General features: G+C 37.8%; 1 protein-coding gene across 19 annotated transcripts in view; it reads right to left on the reverse strand.

Moving 5' to 3' along the window:
* The window catches only part of CAMK2D (calcium/calmodulin dependent protein kinase II delta), a 157,332-nt gene that overhangs the window by 7,211 nt on the left and 133,509 nt on the right, over positions 1 to 16,612 (reverse strand). For all 19 annotated transcript variants that reach the window (XM_062620892.1, XM_062620888.1, XM_062620907.1 and 16 more), the window contains 3 exons: positions 14,555 to 14,603; positions 2,175 to 2,250; positions 66 to 160 (listed from right to left, as the gene is read on the reverse strand). In XM_062620892.1, coding sequence (XP_062476876.1) covers positions 66 to 160; positions 2,175 to 2,250; positions 14,555 to 14,603 — 220 coding nt within the window. The remainder of the gene's footprint in view (positions 1 to 65; positions 161 to 2,174; positions 2,251 to 14,554; positions 14,604 to 16,612) is intronic.

The following is a 16,612-nucleotide window of genomic DNA, read 5'->3' on the forward strand; positions in this document are numbered from 1 at the left end:
ACACCCAACAAACACAATCCCATGGAACAGATGAAGATTCATGGAGATGAAAAAGCAATGTTTACCATTTTCAAAGTAAAAACGGTGAAAGTCCATCCCTTCTACTAGATTACCCAATGCTTCAGGTTCAAAAGATGTAAGGCCTGGATCACAGATTTTTCTGTGGAATAGAGGAAATTCTGTCATCAACACATGCAGTTCTGTAAAAAAAAACTTTGGGAAAGATTCCTTTTTAAATGTTTCCTTTATTCCCACTGGACATGTTACTTACCTGTGCCATCCTACTGGAAAAGAACAGAACTTACATGGGGAGAAGTAATGGAGTTCTGTTTCACCTAAAGTAGTAAATTTGGCAGCTTACTTTAGGTGGACTAGGTGTCACAGAAATCATCTTTTGAAAAAAAAAAACCAAACAAAACAAAACTATCAAAAAAGGCCCCACAAGTCTATGGTATTACAAGTAGGAATTTTTACTTGTAAATCTGAAAACTGTTTCTGCCCAATCCAAAGGATATTTTTTATGTCTCACATCATAATTTAAGCAAGATTTTTTAATTTATTTTTTAACTGACAAAATTTAGATAAGAAATTGGATTTTTACTGTGAGGGTGGTGAGGTTCTGGAACAGGTTCCCCAAAGAAGTGATAAACACTCCATCCCTGGCAGTGTTCAAGGCCAGGCTGGACAGAGCCTTCGGCGACATGGTTTATTGTGAGGCATCCCTGCCCATGGCAGGGGGGCTGGAATTAAATGATCTTAAGGTCCTTTCTAATCCAAACCACTCTGTGATTCTAAGATTTCTCCTGACATCTGTACAACTGAGGATTCATTGTGATCACACCAAACTAACGTTTAGTACTGGCAAGTCTTTAAAATAGGATAATGTCCTCGGTTCAGCTGTAACAGTTATTTTTCTCCTTCTTAGTAGCTGGTGCTGTGCTGTGTTTTCAACTTTAGTCTAACAATGCTGGTAACATTATTGCTAATCTTTTAATTGTTGCTAGATAATGCTTACCCCAATCAAGGATTTTTCAGTCTCTCATGCTCTCTCTGCCAATGAGGAGGGGCACAAGAAGCAGGGAGGAAGCAGAGACAGGATAACTGATCCAAACTACCCAAAGGGGTATTCCATGCCACAGCACATCATGTCCAGTATATAAACTCGGGAGGGTCGCCCAGAAGGTCCTGATCACTGCTTGGGTAAGGCCGGGTATCCGTTGGCAGACAGTGAGCAATTGTACTGTGCATCACTTCGTGTTTACTGTTTTCCTTTTCCCCTTTTAGTTTTATATTCTCTCCCCTTGTTATTTCCCTTATAATTATTGGTGGTAGTAGTAGTGGTTTTGTATTATACTTTAGCTGTCGGACTGTTCTTATCTCAACCCATGGGATTTACATTCTGTTGATTCTCCTCCCCATAACTCCAGGAGCAGAGGGGGAAGAAAGAGGGGACTGAGTGAGCAGCTGCATGGTTCTGAGTTAGCGGCTAGGATTAAATCACAGCAGATGAGCGCTGTCACTGCTGAACTGTGGGGCTTATGCTGCATCAGGACAGAATCCAACCAGAGAAACACAGGAGTCAAAAGGAAATGCTGAGAAGGGTGTTCTTCTACTTTTCAATTTATTTATTTTTTTTTTTAAAGAGGAAGAGAAGCAGCGATGGAATTGGGCCTTTGCAGAGAAAAGCTGAGAGACAAATCAGTCCATTTTCTGACAGCAAATTCTTGCACGGTTCCTTGCTCCTTCTCAGCAGAGACTGGAGGAACCTAAATTTCACATGGTCTTTCACTCTCTAGCTACTATAAATCTCTATATACAATAAAAATTTTCGGCTCAAAGAGGTTTCTGCTGTGTCTTTTGTATTCTAAATCACAAACATGGCTTTACGTTAGTATGCCAAGACAGATCACTGTGTATTTCGTGTCAGTATTATGATCCTGTCTCAGCAGAGCAGTAGACTGGATTTACACTATCGGCTCCTCTGAAACTGGCAACCAGGCTTGTGTAAAGCTGGGGCAAAGCAGCAATGAACCCATCTTGGATTTCTTGGGGGCACCGGAGAACTAACTCCAACAGTACATAAATACAAACACGCTCATATAAATATGCGTATTTACATCTACAGTACCAAATACAACAACTCTCCTCACTCCCTCCCAAATGATAAAACTTACGTGTAAGCTTCAAAGTCCCCATTGTTGATAGCTTCAATCAACTGCTCGGTAACCTTGATAATCTCCTGCTTACGAGCTGGGGAGAGATACAAATACAACTCAAAATGGAAGGCAAAGTGGCAGGTGACAGCTGAAAGGCTGTCAGAAGAAGAGCTGTAACAAAGGGGTTCTGTCACTCCCCCTCTGGCACAACAGCCATTTCTCTTCCTTTTCTATGACCAAAGGACATGATGTTATATTGATGCTTTGCACTTGTTTGGCTTCAGTGTACTCCTGTATTCATGAAGGAAATAAACACATGTCAAGATCAATCCCCTTTCCTACTATGCCTCTTTTCATCTTCGTTCCACCTGCTGTTTAAAAAGCAAAACAGAACACCACCAAATTCAAACCCCAACTCTTACATTCAAATTAAAGGAAAATGATTTTTGTTTTACAAGCAATGCTCTAATGTCTCATTAGAAATGTTCTAATGTTTCATTAGGCCTTTACTTTTTAAGTGTCTAATGCTGATTTTCAGGAATCTTTCTAACATTTAGTGTTCACTTTGGTCAAGCGTATGTTTAAGTACAGAGGAATTTAGGCCTTAAGCCTATAGTCAAGATCCTCTGGTGCAAAGTTCAAGGATTACATATAATGCATACACATCAACACAGGTCTAATTACAAGACCATGTCTTTCAGCTCTGACTTCTGCGACTATGCCTATCTTTTGCTTGTAAAATGCTTAATGTACCTATATTACAATAAAACTCACTGAGATTATTTGGCAATATTTTATCTCATCTACTACTAACAAATGCAAAAGAGTAACAAAACAATATGTAGTTCTACTGAGAATATTCAAACTCAAGCAGCATTTGCGTATGCTTCAAAGGCAAAATTATGTGAAATAGTTTCTCCTTTATCTATCAATCAAGAAATGAGCTCTCAGTTCACATTTGTTGATGTTGATAGAAGTTACACTAAAACACTGCAGAGTAAACAAATCCCTGTACAGTGGTGCGGTTATGACTAACACCAGTTACTGTAGCAAGACAAAATTTAAGAGACTTTATCGCTATGAAACATCTCACTGACTTCACTTAAAAAACTGACTTCTACTTCTAAAGACTAATTTTTTTGAGAAGCAGAAGTTTTGTATTTTTGTGCTGTATATTTATCATCTGGTGAAGTTCAACCTTATACCGACAACGTTCAACCAGAGGGTCATTGCTCTCAAATACAAATTTTTGTGAGTTTAATGCTAAACGGGTAAGGGAAAGAGATTTTATTGGTACACTTGCAAGGATTTAATTTACATTCAACTCCTTATTAAACCTCAGAAAATCAGTTTGGAAGACCAAACTTGAAATCTAAAGAAATGCAAGCAATCAGGTTATAGCAGTTTCTCTTGTGCAAGCAACAGCTGCAATTCTCCTGCATGCTCCTACACATGAACTAGACTATTAACACACATGCAAATATGCTTAGAATGTTAAAACCAAAGTACTGAGATAGCTCATATTCTTCATCAAAACCAGAATGTTGGAGAGCACAGGCAGAATGTAAGTCTCCAATGCACTGTGAACTTGCTACAAGAACTGAACTACAAGAACTTGCACTGTGGTGTTGAAGAAGCTTTTCATTTCTTTTATGCCCCACCACCTCCTTTAGTAAGTGCACACATAATATATTCAGACAAAAGGTACAAAAAGAAACCAGCAAAGAAAGAAGCAATTGAGAAAAAAGTGGATATAACAGTGTAGTAAGGCTTTCTGTAAGTAGCTCTTAACTACTAGACAGCAGAAAGGGCAAGAATTTTTCAAGTACGACTTGCCCCTCCTTGACTGTGGAAAGGAAAAAGTATTGCAATGAAGAGATGTTTTGACTGCAGATCAGCAATGGCTCCATTGGTATATATTTAAACAACATAGATCAAACTGGACACTGTATAGCACTGTCAGCACAAGCCAAATGGCAGGATGGCTGAACACGAAATAATGGTCCAGTGTTAGAAAAGGCTTGCAAAAAGAAATCTAGAATATGCAGAGCTCATGCAGTGAGGAAATCACAAGTTTTGCATGCAAAATCTCACATACATAGACATCCCATAACGAAACTAAATAACCTGGTAACACATTCCAACCAGAGACTAGGAAATAAATATTAAATCAGACAGTGAAAAATAAGGTAAAAATCTCTGATGAGCTACTACTTAATCATGAGATCATCTTATTGGGTAACAGTGTAAGCAACGCAAATGTCTGTGAAAGTACTGTAGTTTCCACACCCAAGAGACATAAAACCACATAGACATGTAATATCACTTCTACTTGGCTAGGGACAATGGGCAATATTCCCTTTTTCATTAATATCAGTCTTTCATTTTCCAAGTTTTACCAGGAGAAGCCCACAGTTCACTTAGATGTTATACACACTGAGACAGGGAACAGCAAACAACAAAAACTATTACACAACATTCTGTGATCCAGGCCCAGAGGCTTATTAAAGTGTTTTGTTTTGTGTGTGTGCAACAGCTCAATCAACCTGACCCACTGGAATCTGTTTGAGCCTTCAATAGCATGAATTTAAAGGAATGTGAATTACACAAGTTTTTCTCTGTGAATCTTTGAGATTCTTAAGACTTGATTTCTAGATTGAATGAGAATTGAAATTTGTTCTGGGTCAATCAAAATGTTGCACTTCAATCACATCTTTGATGTTGTACTACATTACAAGATAGAATTCAACATCAAGCCCAGAAGGAAGAAATGGAACCATGCTGCCAAATTGCTCCTGTTTTTTCTTCCAAAATGTAACTGCAGTGGAACACAGGCTTCCTGATAGGAGACACATAATATTACAGAATACTGGTCTAGCAAAGTTCCTCTGGGCAGTTCTACCACCTAGCAGAGCTGTGTCTGCTGAGCTGTCCATGGAATAGAACACACATCCATCAGGAAGCCCTGCAGGCCACCAAAGGAGGTATCACTGGCTTAAACCAAATGTCCAACTCCAGCACTAGCATCAGTTCTCCCAGTCCTTTGGGAAAGACTTTGCAGGTCACAATACGGGCTGTGATATCAACAGAAAAATGCTGCCAAATAATCTGCCTTCCAACTGATTTCTCAATTTTTCTACAATATACCAAGCACCATGTGAAACTGCGTATGAAAGCAACTATGCTACTCTTCCCTTTCACCAACACACAAATAATTAGACACATAATGAGATCAATTAAATTTCTTCTGATTTATTTATCGGATATGCAGTCTCACTGATACAGGAGGAAAACTCAAAAATCATAACGGGATTCTGATAAAAATGGTTCAGCTACTTTTTCTAGGAGCTGTGCAAGAGCTAACTGAAAAGTTAAAGCCTGACCCACCTATACTGTCTTACAATTTGGCAATGGCATAAAAATATTGAATCTTTGTAAACAAAGGATTCATTAGCAAAAATACACTGGGTGTTTTTAAAACAGCTGAAGCATGAGGGAATAACACTCTTGAAAGAAGTTGAAGGTGCTGAGAAAAGAAGTCAAAGGTGCTGAGCTATCTTCTTGAGAAACTAATGGTGAAAGACTGCAGCTAATATAGCAGAAAGTTATCATAAAATAGCAAACTTGTATGGAAAACACAGTAGCTTTCACATTCTTCGCCCAGAATACAGATGAAGTAAATAAATTACAGACAAGACCATGGACCTACTCTCTAAACATAGCCTTTACCCCTGTAGGGTCAGTAAGCTAAGATACTGAGGCATCAGCGCTTAAAAAAATATGACCCCTGCTTTGGCAAGTTGAGCAGATGTATGACCAATACAATACAAAATATGATGAAGACGAGCTATAAAAAGACCAAATAATAGGAAAAGAACAAACTAGAACATTTTCTAACGCTGGCTAAAATGATTTCTGCAGCACTGCTGTGGTGTATGTGTCATTTTTAAATGAGTTATTAACCTCTAGTTATATTTCACTACCTTTTTTCCCCACTCAGCTATAGAGTGGAGATAATCCTTCATAATGAAAGAATACCATTAACACTAATATTTAAATAACACAAAATAAATAACAGCACCATTTACTTAAAATGCATCTAACACTATAAATGCCTTATACCTACAAGGTGCAGGCTCACAGCTACTGAAATCAAGTATCACAGGAGAAAAAAACATAAAAAACAACAGCAAAACCTCTTTTTCTAGAAGGGAAGTATGAGGCTCTCTTCTCTTCTTATAGCCTCAAGCAACATTCATCAGCTCAATCTACAAGAATGGATATGTTGGTATTTTAATCGCAGAGAGGAGGTGTAGAATAAAAATGACTTGCAGATGCATAAAAACAAGGTTTTCAGAAATACACGTACAATAAACTTCATGTTCTGCGAAACACAAAAAAGAATTCCTGATAACTGACAGATATTATTGCCCATGATTTTTTTCAAAACTGACCCCAGTCTGTTTGTTCTGAAAATAACTTAAAACACCTTATGCTTCATTCAGATATTGGAGTACCTTTCTACTGTTATCAATAGTCTAGAAGATTGACTATGCAACTACTATACTGAAGTGGCTATTAGTTACCCCCACTGATCTTACAGAAGTAGGAATACACTTTTGTATTGTGCTTTGACTTATTTAACACCAAATAACAACCCAACTGTTCCTACAGTCATAATACTGCAAGGTATAAAACCTGTATTTTTAGTCTTTCAGAAAACAGCTTATCAAGCAAGTACAGTACAGACATCACTTGCAACAGAGCCTATGGAATCCATAGCACAGACAAATCACTTTTATCTTTCAAATAATACCCAAACTGGGGAACTGCATATCCTTTCCTACTGTCTGCTTTGAAACAGACAGTGATGAAATCCCTGCTAAGCAGTGAAGCACCTTTCCGGAACAATAAGATATCATATTTACAGATTAACACATGAACTCAAAGGTGATTAAAATGATTCTGCTTCTAACTTGCTCACAGGTTGTTTCTCAAGGAAAAAAAACTTCAAACATTTCAAATCAATACTCTTTCACTGCACATCTTGGTACACCTCACACTAGATTAATCTCACCACATTTGCGACATGTTTAGATACAGACAAGCAAATTTGTTCTCTCAATTCCCTTCCCTTATAGTGAATGGAGAGGAAATAAGGACTTTCAGGGCACGATTCATCATATCCTAAAATAGATATTTAAGACAAGTATTTGCATTGACTGAAGGGAGTCTAGACAACTAGCTCAAATATAGGCATCTACATTGGGGAGGATGTCTAAATCTGAGGAGACAAATCCTACCGATGGTGCTATCATTTTAGAATTGCACAGTCCGTATCAAGGTGACACTGGTCTGCTAAAATTTAATGGCACAGTATGGGGGAACCTAGCTTCACTTCTAATCTGAACATTGTCCTAACAAATAAGAATCAGATGGAAAGTACACAGCCATTAATGTTATTATTCCTACACTCTGAAAATAACCAAACTTTGAAAAGAAAGAGGAAGAGGCTAGAAATTCTATCCTCTGTTGCATAATGAACTCTGGCTATGTGGATGCACCAGACATCATCCAACTTTACAGAACACACTGCTACCCCAGCAGATGAACACAGCATGTCACAAAATGTTTTTCAAAACCATTCTCTTCATATCAAATATTTGAAAATTCTCTGCTGATCATTTCTTTTACAATTTATTCCACAAATATGCCAAGAAATTAATTTCTGTCAAGAAAATAAAAGGTGCTGCATGGATAAATGACTGATTGAATCTCAGATCTACATAAAAAATATTTAGACCCTCAGATGACAAGGCATGCTCCAGGGGACGTCTCACTCAGGAATTTCATCAAAATGTAGCACATGTAAGAGTAGAACTTATCTCTCACCCCACCGCTTAAACTTAAACTTTGATATGAAGTATGGCATGTGAGTTGTCATCCTACATGGAACATCTCTTTCCTAGTGCCTGCTGATTCCAAAGACTCACCCTGATTCATCAAATTATGATACGGGTGGACAGTCTGCAGAACTGATTTTTAGGCTATTGACAGTCTTTCATCTTTCTGAAGACCTGTAAGCCTACCCCTTGTCTGATGAAAAGAGTTACTCATGAAATAAGTAGGCGAATAGATAAAAAATCAGCCCAGCAGTTTTCCACCCTATACTGACAAGAAAAAATAAAATAAAATGAATGCATCTCCTATTTAAACCCTTATCATAATGTAACATCATATGCACTACATAGTTTCTTGTGATTTATATGAAAACAATTATTCCTAAAGATGCTCTCGTCTTGGAGCTACTGTACAATTAGATTAACATTTATACCGCATGGCAAATATTGGCAAATGTTTATTTTTTAATGGAAAATCCCCTGCAGTCTCAGAACAAAGCTGCATCATGGTCACTGCATTTACAAGATACTGCACTATAGTTTCTCGACATGTTACATTAATCATGGAATCAGGCTGCTGTCTCAAGAAATGATGCCTAAAGCCTTGATAACCGAAATATTAACAAGCTTTGCCACTGTGCACGTTTCTATTTAAACTATACTCCTATTTAACCACTCTACCAATTCAGAGAAATACTGTTGTTGTTGAATAGTGTTTTACAATGGAAAATCAGTAATAACCCTCAATTCTTCACCTCTTTACTTTTAAATAAGCTTTATAAGCAGTGAGCTGTGTTGACACAATAATAATCAATATCATCCCAAAACAACAAATCTAAGAAATATGGCATTTGCCCATTTTACTCATAGGAAAACTGTGTGACATTTAAAAACATATTCCTCAGTACCTCTAGCACCTGGACTGGAATGGGGATGTTTTATTCTCCAGGACTCACTTAACTATATGATAAACCTTCTGTACCTTGTCTTTTCTCAACACACCACATTTACATCAGCTTCTTCCATGTCTGTGACAGCAGATTAAAACCTATCAAGTTCACCAGCTAAGAAATCAATATTTTTCTTTCTTAGAATTATAATGTATACTGATAATAATTGCTACTTAACAAATAAGGGAGTGAATTTAGTTTCATCCTACACAGAGCTAACACTCTTTTGGTTCCCACCTTCTTACCACCGTTCTGTCAGCAGGGGTATTCATCCAGCTAATCTCCAGAGCCTTTCTCATTTCCCAGACACTTCTGACATAAAGAAACTGCACGTGCCTCTGACCACCAGCTCCCATCCTCAACTTCATAGTCCGACTTCACTGGTAAATTTGCTCTTCAAAAACACTGACATGAATTCTCGTGCTATGCAATTTAAAAATTGTATCACTTGAGCCAGTATTATGTTAGCAGGAAGCCCAGTAACTCACATGTAGTGTCACAAAAAAGTCTTAACAATATTAACTTTCACTGATTTTCCTTAATGTTGCTCACTGCTTGGGAAAATTATTCATTACTACAGCTGTTTGTAGCACTTATCTTTTTTTCTGGTGAATGCAAGTGTGCCAAATGTAGACAACTCCAACTGCCTCTTTACAGTAATATTGCAAACACCTCCATAGTCTGTACTGACATTCTGAAACATCATTAGAGCCATCCAGAGAAAACTACTTCAAACTGGTGTTAGCATAAACACACCTTCTGTTAGCCACATCAGCAGTTTTTACCCCATTAAGCCTATCGTGTTCCTAATGTCATCTCTCAGCACTTAAGTTGTTTTTACTTGTACTTGAATTAATCCTATCCTTGGTAGACAATAACTACTTTTGGTTTTATGAAGAGCAGCCGTCCAATGAGCACAGTGTTGCTAATTCAGATTTAACGTTATGCTACAGATGAGGTTCACTGGGCATTTATATGTCACAGGATTGACCTTTTTTGTGTTACTGTCAGATGATGAGGAGAGAAAAGCAGGAGACAAAAGAGATCATCTGGACAGATGAGTCTCTCAACTTACACAGTACAGAGGAAGGAGTGGAGTGGGAGAGTTCAGACTCAAGTGAAAGACTTTCTGAGTTTGTATTTTTCACAGACTTGCTCGCTGAATTGATGGAAAGAAACACAACATATGAACAAACAAAGATGAAGAGGTAGAATGTGATCAGAATCCTCAGGAGGCACTGGCAGCAGGAGCGGCCGCTGGGGCACGGCAAGGGTGGTGACCAGTGAGATGAAGAAGCAATGGAAGAAGAGGAGTGGTGGGTGGAACATAACCTCTCCAAGTCACCCTCCTTTGTGAGAGCTGTGTGAGGGTCAAGTAGACGTGAAGGAAGAAAAAGAGAAGGCCGAAAGAAAAATAATGATAATTTAATTACAAGCAACAAGAACTTGCAAAACCTTTGAGAACACAAACAATGCTAACAATGCACTTTTGGGTGCCAAAGAACAGTTGTAAAAAGGTCGTAGCCATAAATGACTGTTCAGATGCCAGTGCACATCTACTCCTCTATACAGAACTGAGGGTTTCGAAAGAGGAGTTAAAAAATGTTCTTTGAAGTTTGAAGGTTTTTCTTTACTAAAGCATGTTCCAAATGGATTAAACTGATTTCTTCCTACTGTTAAATAAAATGAAAACAACAGGTATAAAATGAAATAAATTAGCAAAATATATGAAAATAAATGTCTCCTGAATGGTTAATGCTTTGAAGTGATGTATTAAGTAGCAAAGATTAACCAAAATACACCTGATCTGTATGTGTCCTATAACTCAGCAATTTTTCCCACTGGGAATCATAATTCTTACTAGTGCCTTCATTAATTTATTTCCAGAGAAAAAAAAATACCATGAGAAATCTGGATTTACTAATCATGTTAAATCTAACAACTCAGCTTTATAAAAGTCTGTGTGCACTGCTGGCGAAAAGAACAGTGGTTATTCTCCAGCTGAGAAAAACCTTATCAATCTCTTATCAAAGAGATGCTGCTAAAGAGTTCCAGTTTATTACCACAGGAAAGAGAAATCCCACAAGCAATCCCAAAAGGCAGCATTGCTTATGGTCCAGTTTTCAGTATGTTCTTCTGTCCACTTCTGTCCTTAAATCTGGGAGGGATCTGTAATGCAAACTGCCCCATGACCAATGGTTAACATCAGAGGTTTCTGCTAGCAAGGAACCTGAACTTACAGCTTCAAGAAGATCCAGACTCACAGTCTAGAATTAGCTTATTTCTTGACTAATTAAAGCTCACTGTTGTTTGCTAAGGTCTGTTTCTAGTAAAAGAAATATGTTCCCGTCCTAAAAGATGTAAATGCATACAGAAGCAAGACAGTTACAGACATTAAAATTTTCCACAAATAACAACTGAAAACTAAGCCTGATTGTGCTGCCTTCAAGCTAAAATACCTGCCTTCAAAAGTGAAAATAGGGTAAGATCCTGAAAGGAGTGGATAATACTGTATGCATTCCCTGATAGATATCAAGCATCTGTTCCTATAGACTGATAGCTGATTTAAGAATTCTTTTTTTACCTGCTACCTTTCTTAATGTTGTAACATTTGTAACACTTTGTACAGACATGCACGCACACAGTCACCCCCACAGGCATGATGCGAAGGAAACAAACAGGTTTGTAAAGTCATTTATCACCTAAGATATAAAACATACCTTCCAGGTCTCAAATTTGATGAAAAGCATCATCTTGAGCATACACATAGGGATCCAGACTGTTAGCAATCTGAGAGAATTCTCTGTGCTACCTCTGATATCCACTCATTCCTATCAGCATCTTATCTCCAGCTGCAGTCAGTGCAGCCAGCAGCTGTTCCTAATAAGACAACAGCTTTCTCACTGTTGTCCTAGAAAATCTACATCCAGAAGTCAAGTTTGGTATAGGGGGAAAATATAATTCGTAAGTACCTTGCTAAAGCATGAAGCTTTATCTTGTAATAGCTGTCAGGGTTGCAGGACTGCCTATTCCCTGAATCATTCTAGAAATTAGACCCTAGGGGTTACTGTTGGCTTTAATTGTAATAAAACAACCTGCAAGCAGCCTCTGGTGGAAAGACTGGAAGTGTGAGAGGAATACTAAAAAGTGAAAAACAAGTAAGCTTGCAAGTAATTAACTGGGAGATTATATTTGTTGTTTTTTTTTTTTTAATAAACAGACAAGGAAATCCCTATGCACTGAAATAAAATGTGGACCTGGTGTCTGGTGAACAGGGTAGTGGCACTGCTGTGTGGTAGGCTATGGACCTGCTGCTGATACAATTGCATCAGTGTATGAAGTTGTCATGATCATCCCAGACATCAGCAGTTCAAACTGTCATTCTTGGTGACTCTACCTTCCCACCAAAACAGGTGAAGAGCAATACAACACTACTCTGACCCCTCTCTTCCAAGCACAAGCAACATCCTTCAGCTCCTCCTTCTGTGGTCTCCAGAAAACACGCAATGCAGCACTCTCTGGAATACAGCTTCAGCTCTTCTCACTGCCTTAATCCACCTTATGCCTTCTGTAGCACTATTATGTGGGAATGGGTCAGGAACCTACAGATAACAGAAAACTTCACCTGCTGAACATTTTACAGCAAAGAGAAGGACATGACTAGGATCTTGTCAGACCTGTGATTACTGCAAGATCCTCTTTTGGAAAAAAAATATATTGTGGCCATTCAACCTGCTCTTAACTGTGATGGCTACAGAATCATATTAAAGAATTAGGCGAAACATCTTCATTGTAGTTTTTCTTATAATTATGTTCCTGGGATATAACTGTGTGCTAAGTTTCAGACATAATTTTATAAAAATCCTACCATTATAACATCATGTTATATTGTCACACAGAGGCTCTATAATTAAAATATTCATTTAATGAGATTAGTGTCTAAACTACACATAATGGTTTGAAGGAAGAAAATACAAGGTGTTATGAATAAGGGTAAGTAACACTGTATTTTCCTCTGCATCAGCCCCAGATACCTGCAACTGTCCTCCAAGGCATTACTTTGCATTCCCTCGAATCATTATCACTAGGTTGTTATTTAAAGTTAGTGGGAACCGGCTGTTAATGCAAGAAGACTGCTTAAGTGGAGGTGAAATGAGTCACTGAAACATCGGAGACCAAATTAGAGCTAACTGCAGCTCCTACAGTACTGTAAGTCACAATTTACAGCTACATTGCTACTAGCAGTGGACAGAAATATCTTCTCTCCATGGAGAGAACACCAAGTATGCCAAAGCAGAGGGAATTACTGCAGTGCAGCAGACCGTGGGTATTAGCCCAGCTGAGCTCCTTGGGCTTTCCAAGAGCAGCAGCACAAACCATTGGCTGGGCCCTGCCACAGGCCCTGCCCTGTGCAAGCCTGAGCTAAGGTGCCTTGATATAAATGCCTGAAGAATCTCATGCAGCATAACATAAAAGCTGCATTTTCAACCCTGAAATGCTCGGACAGCTGCTACCATCACACAGTGCTTTCATGTTTGCACTACCAGTTCATCATCCAGGCAATACTGGTATTTTTATCAAACATGCACATCACCTGTAGTCAGAAACTAAGCACTAGGTACTTTTGATACAATTCTAACTATGTTTGAATCTCTTTAAAGTTGACAATGCCCCCGTGCTCTTCAGAAGCCAGTGAAGCTCTTTAACCGGTTCAGGCCTGTGTTTTTGGGCACAACCTTTTGCATACACACTGTTAATGGTGACTTAGGCATTATACTTCCAACATATAGCAAGCCCCATTATTTCAATGGTTTCCCAATAATTCTGTTTTCCATTCTCCACATTTTGTATTTACTATCACCTCTGGCTTGTGTATATCTATAATGTTATTCTTTTGATGCTGAAATTGAGTCTTTTCTGTGACCCAGAGATACACAAACCTAACACATTTTTTTTAAAGCCCTTTGTTTTAAAACACAATGTTACTGAAGTATGTGTAACATCACAGTATAATATACAGAGGGGGAAAATGAAAAACAAGAGCAGTATCTGTGAAGTTACACAATTTTATTTAAAAAAAAATAGTTTTTAAGAGAAGATTAAAATATGTGTATGACAGAACAAAAGAGAAAAGTGAAAAAACACTGGCATCTGAACAGAATAAAAATGCAAATGGTGACATGAAAAAAGGCAAACCCAGAACAGAAATGTATGCTAAAAGTACATTAAGTAAGAGTTACAAAGCACAGACTTACACATTTTTATTCTACTACTATTTTTACTGGAACTCGTATCTTAGTTAATAAGCGGTAACTTTATAGTCTTCATTCCAAAACATCATGGCAAATGGGAAATGAAAAGTCAAAAGTTAAGTCTGAAACACGTCAGAAGTAATACAGAGGAGCATAAAAGTAACTTCTTTTAAACAAGGAAAATTGTATTTTCTCCTACGATTCATTCGGAGTTTCTGTGTTTAATGACCTAAAAAAATACATTCACAGAACTCATGGTATGGCTTCTCCAAATGTTTCAAAGCTTAAAATCATACCTTTCACATCCTCATCTTCAATGGTTGTATTGGAACTCTCTGTTGACTCCTGTTGAGAAGTAAGTATCAGTGGAATGTATAAAACAAGCCAAGCCTCACTTGCGTGCCCTTGAAAATTACAGTTAGTTACAGGTATCATGCAAAGCCTTGAAGCAGGGTGGGATGTAATTCACAAACAAATGGTCAGACATTGATTAAAGACATCTCCAGCTGAAACCGATGTCAAACACTGCTAGTCTCTACAATAGGGAACATAAATACATTTCCTGCTGTTTAATGCATTTACTTCACAGGAATGTGAAGGAAACTTTTTTTCTGTAACACCCAACTGCACAAAGTCTGTATGAAATGTTACATGAATTACCTCAGCCAAGAAGGAGTGCTTGCCATTTAAGCTTAGTGATTAAACCAACTGTGCAAAGTAAGTCATTCCATTCCAACTTTTAAACATGCAGACTTCTGCATGCTATGATTTACAGATGTTTTTCTGCTCATATGACTTAGCAACACATATTAAAACAAAGTCTCCCAGTGATTTTAAGGATATCAGACCAGAGTCTGTCATTTTCGTACTGGTTCTGTGATTAGAAACTTTTGAAGGAGATGGAGAATTGATAACTACATAACAACTTTGACAAACTTAGGTATCTTTGCAGTAGTATTCTTGAGACAACCAGTCATGCAGAGGAATGACTCATTATCGGACAGCTTGTACTTAAGCCACCAGACTGTTAAAAAGGCAAGGATACTGTATCTCAATCTTTCACAGATTACCAGAAACATGAAATACTACAGGCAAATCCAGCAGGGCACTGTCAAATCTAACAGGTAAGTGGGTTCAGAAATTTGGAGAGCTTATAAACTGGGGGCTTTTATATCTGTATTTTCTTGAAAAGCAGAATAAATTTCTTTTTCTTATTTTTTCAGTTCACAGCTCAACAGCAAAAAGCATTACCTGGTCCGTTTTTATTTGAGAGATAGAAGACAGGGCTAGTATTGTATTTAATTTTTGAAAGGATTTTACAATTAAGTAATAAAAGGTAAATCTGACAGTGCCCTTTATTTACTGTGTCCTCACAAGGCTGAGCTGAAGGAATGTTCAAAATGACTAATGCATTACTCAGACCTTTAAAAATAAAAATGTATGTGCATCCACAAATAAAACTACATGAATTAATGCACACACAAACAAAACTGAACAAGTTGCCATGCTTTTCCTGAACTGGCTGGTGTTAAGATGCTCCACTCTGCACAGGTGTATCATGCTCTATCACTTAAAATATAGGTTAAGTACTTGTAAGTAAATAAAAACCCCACACAAATACAAGCTGTAAACACCATGCACAAGCTCACATGGCAGATGTAGCCTCTAATACTGATGCATCCACTCCAGTTGCCATACTACAATGATAAATCTTTCAAATTTAGGAGTAACTCTCTGTATTAAGTGGTTTGCTTGTTTTCTGTGACCTTTTGGGGCTCCGAGTATCTTAATTGCTATGATTGTACAATTAAGTCAGGTAGATCTAGTCATGCCAATATTTTATCAGGGTTTTCTGGTCTTCAGTGGACTTCAGCGATAAAGGTCAGACTAGTGTTCAAACACAGGCTGTCTTGGGACCGTGAGTTTAAACGTGGGGAGCTGAAGAAGTAGTAACATGAAAATAAAAGCTTGTGTGTTCGACAGATGTGAGGTACATAGAGGAAGGGGATACACAAGCACAATACACACCATCGGCACTTTCATGCTTGAGAAATGTCTGCATGCATTATTGTTTCACTTAGATTCTATCCTCCTCGTATGAAATAATCACAAGTAGTTAAGACTAGCCAATGAAATGTCAATTCCTTAAGTCAACACTAAACAGTGAAATTTTTGTTGAAGAGCAAATTCATTCCAGGAAACCTAGGAACATGTGTTATATGTAAATGATGGTATTTCCTGGCCCTTTTCAAGTCCATGCATGCAAAAAACAAAACAAAACATGTTTTAGGAATCAGCTGCCAAACGTAAATGTCACAATACACAAGAAAAAGAAAAGAGTATGAAGAAAACGT

This window comes from Pezoporus occidentalis, unplaced genomic scaffold, assembly GCF_034315485.1.
Source record: "Pezoporus occidentalis ecotype Australia unplaced genomic scaffold, CSIRO_AGI_Poc_V1 ctg224, whole genome shotgun sequence".
Lineage (NCBI taxonomy): Eukaryota > Metazoa > Chordata > Aves > Psittaciformes > Psittacidae > Pezoporus > Pezoporus occidentalis.